Source organism: Oncorhynchus gorbuscha, unplaced genomic scaffold, assembly GCF_021184085.1.
Source record: "Oncorhynchus gorbuscha isolate QuinsamMale2020 ecotype Even-year unplaced genomic scaffold, OgorEven_v1.0 Un_scaffold_2675, whole genome shotgun sequence".
In the NCBI taxonomy this organism is placed as follows: Eukaryota; Metazoa; Chordata; class Actinopteri; order Salmoniformes; family Salmonidae; genus Oncorhynchus; species Oncorhynchus gorbuscha.
In genome coordinates this window covers 36,624-46,796 of record NW_025747119.1, presented here as the reverse complement: position 1 = coordinate 46,796, position 10,173 = coordinate 36,624, and the positions used below count along the sequence as shown (strand labels likewise).

Here is a 10,173-nt window from a genome sequence, read left to right as displayed (position 1 = left end):
TTGACATAGGCTAGTGCTTTTGCTGTTCGTTAGGCCTACTCATCTTGCTGGCTGACGAAAAGTAAATGTGGACAGTTGTTCCAATATCTTCAATATGCACCTCAGAATTGGATAAGGACGTGCACAGTTGCGTCCCCGATGTGTCTGCCTTTGCCTGTATCCTATGAGAAAGACCTGATCATTTGATGGAGAGCCGTGTCAATGAGAGGTGTTTCAGAGCGGGCAGCATTTAGGGAGAAGGGCTGTAAAAGACATGGATATTTTAGGGTGCATTATGGCCACACAAAGGGGATGCCTCCGGGAAATTTAAGGCATTATCAATAGCTACTCAAATTGTGAATGAGAGAGTGACGAAGTGTTTACAGCCTGCGCAACAAAACAAAGCAGATCTCATGCCTTTCAAGCGACTTTTTTCAATTCATCATTAGAGTTGCATCATGCAAGCTTACAATGTATTAAAAAATCAAAACATATAGCCCAACGTTTGTTGAACAACTACAGTTTCATTAATACCTCTAAATTAAGTATATAGGAGTACCTATTTATTTGTTAACCGCACAACACAGAATAGCCGCACAGATGTCAACCCAACCCGATTGTGGTAAGAGCTATGGAAACAATGATTAAACACTGAGAGATGTATTTACCTCTGAGTCTACGGATCCCTTATCCCTTTCCATAAATTCAATTGTGTAATGAAGCATGTGTGTAACTGATTGACTTACTAGAATGAAGGGTTTGAAAGGATAAACTATCTGGTTTTATGTGTTGATTTAACTTACTTTAATAGAAGTATTGCGATAGAACCTCATTTGACAGTTTAAGCCATAAATTAATGATTACCTTAAAATGTTACAATCGTTACCACAGAAGTGGTAATAGGAGGGAGTGTGAGGGAACATTTTGTTGTCTGCAGAGATAGCCTTGAATTGTACACAGCATTTCCTCTCACTCTATCTTGTTTTGTGCAGTTGACTGTAACCTCTTCAGACCAATTGGCAGTACGCCCAGAACATTGCAAACACAACACAGTACGTCCAGAACCAAAAGGATTATCTCAGTTTCAAGGTCTCAGCTTTGAGAGAAGAAGCCTTGTGAGGTGTCACTCAGTCACATGCAGGAACCAATGTTAAAAGTGAATAATGTAAATGATTCTTGTATGACTGGTTTGTGTAGCATTACATAAGGACTGAAAGGGAACAACACCCTTGGCAGAGTTTTCATCAAGCTTGGACTGAGTTTGTGAACCTCTCCAGACATCATAATAAAGAGTGATTCATTTCATATTGACATCAGGTGTCCCTGGTGTTGAATCTCCACCACACCATGCAAATAAACTGATATCTCTAGCTTGAACAGACAGATTTTGATAGAGATTTGTGTATTATGCCAATTAGATTTCCGTGGGGCGTGGTCATCGACTCTTAGACTACTAAAAAATGTGTGCCACACCCAACTCACGTGACCTGTGATTTCCGTGAATCTGATTGGTCAAAGAGGTGGCACCACAGGTCCCTGAGTGGTGGGGACATTTTCTTCTCCTGCTCTAAAGTTACCCGAGTTTTTGTTTTGTTTTACTGAAAGCAACACTGTGAGGAATTCGAATAGGCGTAGCCTAAAACTGACATTTCTAGTTCATCCCTTGTTTAAGTGAAAGACGGACAGTTTATGACATTTTATGGCAGCCAGGCAAGTTGAGCCTGCTTTGTGGTTGTCCCATTAGGCAGAGGATTTTTAGAAAACTAAATACAACCAAACTGTAAATAATTCCAGTTGAAGCTTCACAAAATATGTGTAACTTTTAGTCAGGGCGAGCAGAGTGCGAGCCACTTCATCCTGCTACTCCAGCTGAGATACACTATATAGTGGTAACTCACCTTGCCATGCTAGCTTCGCCTTCATGTGGGTGCTAACAAGCATGCTAAGTCGTGCTACGTATCAACAGCCATTGTCAACCAATCAAGTAGGGGTTGGAAGCTCTGGTGAGGTTTGATTGTTTACTCGCAAGCAATATCACCAAATATTTGCTTGATGATCAGCTTTGCCCAACTTTAGTCCCGCCCTGTTCAGCTCCCTCTCCCATGCTCGCATCTCCCAATGGTCCCTGGCCAGTCCATTTCGCACCGCTTTACTTTCATTGAAAATGAATGGGAAGCTGTTGTTTCACCATGTGATACTGTCTCCAGTGTATATACCCTGTCAGACGTGAGCTGCACGTTGAAATCTTGAAATCACGCTCTGCAAAAGTTTCCTGTTTGTATGTGTTCGATGTAGCAGTCCAGAAAAACATGTTTCTGCTTCCCCCCGTCGTTTAATTAAGAGACCGAAAAAAATCAAATTTTATTTGCCACATGTGCCGAATACAACAAGTGTAGACTTTACCGTGAAATGCTTACTTCCAAGCCATTAACCAACAGTGCAGTTTAAAAATGTATATATTTATCAAGTGGGCTAAAATAAAAAGTAATAATAAAAAGTAACTCAATAAGAATAACAATAACGAGGCTATATACAGGGGACACCGGTACAGAGTCAGTGTGCAGGGGTACAGGCTAGCTGAGGTAATCTGTACATGTAGGTGGGGGCGAAGTGACAAGTTCTGGCATTTCTGCGTGTTAACAACTATCGGGTAAACGACCATTATCTTCAGCAACCATAAAATACTGCTGATTTGGCCAAGTGCCTTTCAGAATGTAAAGTCAATCTCTGTGTGTAGGGTATGACATAGTGATGAATCAGTAGCAGAATGATTTTATATGGGCTATTTTTTTCTAATCAGGTCACATAGATTTAAACTCCTGGAAAAACTCCTGGCCCTATAAGGAGGATGAAAACCCTGTCGTACTGCAGCAACCTTTCTCATATGAATTATATTTTAAAATTGGAATAACAGGGGTGTTTCCCTTACACAGACAGAGACGACTGTGATTAGACAATACAACTAACAGGACAGAGTTTGTTTTATGCAGTGTTGCATCATGTAGGCCCAGGGATAGAAATGGCCTGTGTCCAAAATCCTTCAATTCCATCCCTGTGTATTCATACCACTTGACTTATTCCACACTTTTGTTGTGTTACAGTTTACATTCAAAATGGATTACATTCATGTTTTTTCTTCACCCATCTACACAGACTACCCCATAGTGAAAATATGTTTTTTTTTATCATTGCAAATTTATTGAAAATGAAATACAGAAATATCTCATTTACATACGTTTTCACACCCCTGAGTCAATACTTTGTAGAAGCAACTTTGGCCACGATTAAAGCTGTGGGTATCTTTCGTTAAGTCTCTAAGAGCTTTCCACACCTGGATTGTACATCATTTACCTATTATTCTTTTCAAAACGCTTAAAGCTCTGTCAAATGTGTTGTTGATCATTGTTAGACTATTTTCAAGTTTTGTCAATGATTTTCTAGCAGATTTAAGTCAAAGCTGTAACTCAGTCAATCAGGAACATGCTCCAACTTATTGGTAAGAAACTCCAGTGTAGATTTGGCCTTGTGTTTTAGGCTACTGTCCTCCTGAAAGGCAAATTTATCTCCCAGTGTCTGGTGGAAAGCGGACTGGACAAGGTTTATTTTTAGGATTTCTCCTGCTCTTAGCTAAATTTGGTTTATTTTTTTATCTGAAAACTCCTCAGTCCTTAACGATGACAAGCATACCCATAACATGATGCAGTCACCACTATGCTTGAACATTTGTGGAGTGGTACTCAGTAATGTGTTGTATTGGATTTCCCCAAACATAACACTTTGTATTCAGAACAAAAAGTTTTTAGCAGTATTATTTTAGTCCCTTATTTCAAACGGGATGCATGTTTTGGAATATTTTTATTCTATACAGGGTTCCTTCTTTTCACTCTGTCAATTAGGTTAGTATTGTGGAGTAACTACAATGTTGTAGATCCATCTGCAGTTTTCTCCTATCACATCCATTAAACTTTGTTACTGTTTAAATGTCCCCACTGGCCCCATGGTGAAATCCCTGAGCGGTTTTCTTCCCCTCCAAATTAGGAAGGACGCCTGTATCTTTGTAGTGACTGGGTGTATTGATACACCACCCAATGTATATTTAATAACTGCTCAAAGGGATATTCAATGTCTGCTTTTTGTTTACCCACCTACCAATGGGTGCCCTTCTTTGTCATGCATTGGAATACCTCCCTGGTCTTTGTGGTTGAATCTGTGTTTGAAATTCACATTTCAACTGTGGGAACTTACAGATAATTGTATGTGAGGGGTACAGAGATGAGGTAGTCATTCAAAATTCATGTTAAACACTATTTTTGCACACAAAGTGAGTCCACGCAACTGATTATCTGACTTGTTAAGCACATTTTTACTCTTTAACTCAGGTTTGTTAGCTGCGCCCAGTAATTGTCCACACCTGATTTTAATGAGTGCGTGTTTCCTTTGAAATGGGTGTGTTTGAATAGACTCACAAACAAAACTTTAAGGAATTCCAGTAGGTTTAGCCTATTTTTATATTGAACCTTTATTTAACTAGACAAATCAGTTAAGAACAAATTATTATTTACAATGACTGCATACCCCGTCCAAACCCCGGTCCAATTGTGTGCCACCCTATGGGACTCCCAATCACGGCCAGATTGTGATACAGCCTGGAATCGAACCAGGGTCTGTAGTTACACCTCTAGCACTGCGATGTACAAAGAGAGAACAGTGTAGAATGTCCCCCCAAAACGGATCTTTCAGTTCCATCATCAATTTATGGCAACTGGGCATGTTGAGCCTGTGGTTGAGCCAATAGTCAGAGGACTCTTTTTAATTGAATGGTTGCGGTTCTGGATTAATAGAATGCTCAGCCTACCACAGGCTGGGTTCTGGCTGGGGGAGGAGCTCACAGCCTGCAATAAATAGCGGATGATTACGTTGAGGGGAAAATACTTCTAAGAGTTATCCTTCAGTCTGGGAACAGTCCGAAGGGAAATACGTTCTTTTGTAATTTACGCCTCACACCTTTACTCGGCTCGGCTCCTTTTGTGATATTTGGATAACCGTAATTCGTTTCCAAATGACGCGGTATGTAAGCAGTTGTTTCATTACTCTGTTCGTGCTGTTCCTGTGGCGGGTCGAAGACATCGCAGATGCTTGCAAATGCTCCCCTCCGCATCCTCAACAGGCTTTTTGCGATGCAGAAATTGGTAAGGCAGTTTTGTCAACATTTAACTTTTCAGCCTTCACATGTTGAGAGCTGTTAATACGCAGCATGCAAACATTTGATGTATTGTCTGTGGTCGTAGTAGAAATAATTAGGACATGATCATTAAGCGTATTTACAATCACACAATTATATACAAAATAACTTGGGCGACAGTGATGGGCTATCAACCTTGTTACTGGAGAGCTATGCTCCTGTAAATGTTGAATCCAAACCTATTTGTAACGAACCTGAGTCAGTTTATCAACCAGCCAATTATTAGAATCAGGTGCGCTAGATTAGGGATGGCGCAAAAACCTACAGGACTGCAGCTCTCGAGGAACAGGTTTGAGAGCCCTGCGTTGCTTTAGGAATAAAGTGTCACTACACATTATTTGAGATGTGTTTACAAAACATTAAGGACGTCTGCCCTCTCCATGACATGGACTGGCCAGGTGTTAACTATGATATCTTATTAATGTCACTTGTTAAATCCCCTTCAGTGGAGATTAAGGAGACTGTTTAAAGGCTGTTTAAGCCCAGAGACATTTCAGACATGGCTTGTGTATGTCATTCAGGGTGACTGGGTAAGAACAAAGATTGAAGTGCTGTTAAATGGGGCAATGGTAGTATGTGCCAGGCACACCTGTTTGTGCAAAGAACTGCAACGCTGCTGGGTTTTTCACACTGAACAGTTTCCTGTGTATCAAGAATGGTCTACCACCCAAAGGACATTCAGCCGACTTTACACAATTGTGGGAAGCATTGGAGTCGACATGGGCCAGCATCACTATGGAATGCTTTTGACACCTTGTCGAGTCCATGTGCCAATGACTTGAGGTTTTGTTCTATGGACTAGTCTTACAGCAGCAGCTACTGTACAGCATCTTCCTACCTGAACCAATCATCTACAGAGGGCATGTTTAAACCGGGCGTGTCAAATTAAAAGCAGAAGACCAGAACTAGGAATGTAGGACCAGGAGGGAAATGGACTGTCATCTGTTTTGATGTTAACCTAGCCAAAATGTAGGACCAGGAGGGAAATGGACTGTCATCTGTTTTGATGTTAACCTAGCCAAAATGTAGGACCAGGAGGGAAATGGACTGTCATCTGTTTTGATGTTAACCTAGCCAAAATGTAGGACCAGGAGGGAAATGGACTGTCATCTGTTTTGATGTTAACCTAGCCAAAATGTAGGACCAGGAGGGAAATGGACTGTCATCTGTTTTGATGTTAACCTAGCCAAAATGTAGGACCAGGAGGGAAATGGACTGTCATCTGTTTTGATGTTAACCTAGCCAAAATGTAGGACCAGGAGGGAAATGGACTGTCATCTGTTTTGATGTTAACCTAGCCAAAATGTAGGACCAGGAGGGAAATGGACTGTCATCTGTTTTGATGTTAACCTAGCCAAAATGTTACACCCATTAACTTATGCACAAACATTCTGAACAGACTGTTAGTTATTGGGTCTGAGAATGAAATCCACTGTTCTCTTTGCTCCATATCACCGTTACACCATCAGTGTGACGGACCAGTGTACCAGAATGGTTTAATGAACATTATTGAAATCCATGTCTCCCTCTTCTAGTGATCAGGGCGAAGGTGGTTGGAAAGGAAGCGGTGTCTAACGCCATCAAGTATGACATCCAACAGATCAAGGTATGATTCTCCTTTTTATTAAGTGGTTGTTCCTTCCTACACTGACACATTGAAGCTCCCTGAACCCCAGTCTGACAGCTGGGCCCAGTTCTCTCTCTTCCCCTTGGCTCTAGCCCTTCAATGTCTACAGATCTGGATAGGTATAAGCAGTGTCATTGTGGAGCTTCCACCATATGAAATGAGTATACTTCTATAAAAAGCCTCTCCCTAAAGTGTTGACGTTCCTGTTGGTCCAAGTCTATGTTGACATCCTCTATATGAACTCAGCTGCCACTTCATTAAAGCTATATCACTACATTCTCTAACAGATAGTTAGTTGGCCCTCTGATGTCACAGGTTGCTGCATTTCTATATTTGAATTTATAAAGTAATTTAACTTACACTCCCACTGTGCCTTACATCATTACTAACCTTTAGTCATGAGCTAGCTGTCCTTGAGGATGGGTGTGGTAACTGGAATAAATGATCGCTTTCACCTTACAGATCTGTGAATAAAAGGGTGAAGATTGACAGTGCCTGATAGCTGTAGTCGGTGAGGTTCCAAATGATATATCTAGATGTTTGACAGATCCTCTGTTCTCCTTGTGATTGGCTAGATGTTCAAATGCCCAGACCAGGTTATCCACGCCATCTTCACTGCACCGTCCCCAGCTGCATGCGGTGTGACTCTGGAAATCAACAAGGAGTATCTCTTCACAGGTGAGGTTCTCACTGTTACCCACATTCTGTTGCCACAACACTGGTTAACCCTCTGTCCTCAGACTCCAGCACAAATCAGCTTTCCATGTATCTGCATGTCCAGCCCTTAGATTTCACCTCAAGTGTTTTAGCACTTGTATTTTCAGGACAACCAGGGCTACAAGTAAACCACAAAACAATTTAATGTGGACTTTGGCATTCATGAGTTTCATTGGCAAATGTTAACATGAGGTCTGCCAAAGCTTGATATTACTTTTAATTAACTTTAACTAGGAAAGTCGGTTAAGAACAGTTTTATTTTGAATGACTGCCCCTTGTTCAAGGGAAGAACGACAGATTTTTACCTTACCAACTCGGGGATTCGATCTCGCAACCTTTCAGTTACTAGTCCAATGCTTTAACCACTAGGCTACTTGCAGCGCTCATAAATGTTTATCTTCTCTTTAGAAGAACCCCTTACCTTCTGTCTCTTACCTTGTGCACATCATATAGAATAACATGTTACATGTTCATGAGTCTTAGCTTTTCATTAATCTACTGAACATAAATATCAATGCCACCGCTTCTAAAATGTTAACCTCGTTACAGTTCATATAAGGAAATCAGTCAATTTAAATATATTTATTAGGCCCTAATCTATGGATTTCACATAACTGGGAATACAGATTTGAAACCGTTGGTCGCAGATATGGTACCTTTAAAAAAAAGGTAATGGATCAGAACCAGTGTCTGGTGTGACCAACATTTGCCTCATGCAGCTCAACACATCACCTACATGTAATTTAGGCTGTGGCATGTTCAGCTCGACATTGCTGGATATTGGCTGGAACACTTTGAACTAGTGCATCCCAAATATGCTCAATGCTTGACATGTGAGTATGCAGGCCCTTTAGAAGAAGTTGGAAATTATCAGCTTCCAGGAATTATGGGGAGATCATTGCGACATGGGGCCATGAATTATAATGCCTCAACATGAGGTGATAGTGGCGGATGAAGGGCAAATTCTCTAAAATGGAGGTGGCTTATGGTAGAGAAATTAACATTGAATTCTCTGGCAACAGCTCTGGACTTCCCTGCAGTCAGCATGCCAATTGCATGCTCCCTCAACTTGAGCCATTTGTGGCACTGTAACAACTGCACATTTTAGTGGCCTTTTATTGTCCCCAGCACAAGGTGCACATGTGTAATGATTCTGTTTAATCAGCTTCTTGATATGCCACGCCTGTGAAGTGGATGGATTACCTTGGGGAAGCAGAAATGCTCACTGACATGGATGTAAACAAATCTGTGCACACAACTTGGCAGAAATTTCACAAGAGAGCTAATTTCTCATCTCTTATTTCGGCCGTTGAAACATGGGACCAACACTAAACTCAGCAAAAAAAGAAACGTCCCTTTTTCAGTACCCTGTCTTTCAAAGATGATTCGTAAAAATCCAAATAACTTCAGATCTTTGTAAAGGGTTTACACTGTTTCCCATTCTTGTTCAATGAACCGTAAACTATTAATGAACGTGCACCTGTGGAACGGTTGTTAAGACACTAACAGCTTACAGACTTTAGGCAATTAAGGTCACAGTTATGAAACCGTGGGGCACTTTCCCCATGGTACATTGACTGACTATCTCCTCTGTCTGTAGGAAATCTGGAGACTGGAAGAATGTCTGTAACACTGTGTGGCTATAATCCGCCCTGGGAGGACTTGAGTGCTGCACAAAAGAAAAGCTTGACTCACCGCTACCAAAGCGGCTGTGATTGCAAGGTGTGTGTGATGGGAATTAGTCATATATTACACCAATATTTACACCGCACATTTACTAAAAGGGAGTATATTACTCTGGTCACATTGGCAAAACGCATGCGCTAGAGTATTGGTATAATAATCAGTGATCTTTGTCTCTCTGCTCCACAGATCATCCACTGCACTTCGCTCCCCTGTCCGATCAGCACCACAGATGCATGCCTGTGGATGGACTGGGGGACAAACAATGGCCGAAACCTTGCCTGTATCAAGAGTAATGGTTCTTGTGCTTGGAAGTAGTTCCTAGATATTGGGGACTCCTATACTCTACAGGCCATCTGCTTACTGACTCCAGATGACAAAGCTGTGAATGTGTAGTTTTAAATGAACCAACATGTCTTACTGGTCACTACTTGTAAAATAAACAAAACAAATATAGCATTGTTAATGTCTGCCATTTTTTAAATGGATTGAATTTAACTGGAACCAAACCTGTTATCAAAACCCCAAATCGTGATCAGTGTTGTCAGATATGGTTATTTGTAAATGGAACAGTATTCCTGAAGCATCAAGCAGGGCGTCATGTAGAATGTTCAGATGTTCTATACATGAAGAACAAATGGTCTTCTCTGACATGAAAGTAATCATGTAGGCTCTAATGGCGTTTCTATCTGGAGCATTCTACATTTGTCTACTGATTGTGGCCCTTAAGTAGTTTGGGTCTAAACCAGGGCTTTAGCTATGTAGTGATGTTGACCATTAAACAACTGACTTGTTCTGTAATATTCTTTAGTGGGATGAATAGTTTATTTCAGTCATTTAGCAGACCCTCAGACCAGGGAGCGTTTTGAAAGCCTTCTAAAGAGCAGTAATTGGTCGATGTGGAACAAATGGGACATTGCTTCTC

At 41.0% G+C, this 10,173-nt stretch overlaps 1 protein-coding gene across 1 annotated transcript; it reads left to right on the top strand.

Annotated features, from left to right (window-relative positions):
- Positions 1-4,883: 4,883 nt before the first annotated feature.
- Positions 4,884-9,704, top strand: LOC124026260 (metalloproteinase inhibitor 2-like). The gene is made up of 5 exons (XM_046339359.1): positions 4,884-5,168; positions 6,757-6,827; positions 7,424-7,526; positions 9,166-9,287; positions 9,438-9,704. The coding sequence occupies exons 1-5, from the start codon at positions 5,039-5,041 to the stop codon at positions 9,564-9,566; spliced, it is 555 nt and encodes a 184-aa protein (XP_046195315.1). The 5' UTR covers positions 4,884-5,038; the 3' UTR covers positions 9,567-9,704.
- The last annotated feature ends 469 nt before the right edge of the window (positions 9,705-10,173 follow it).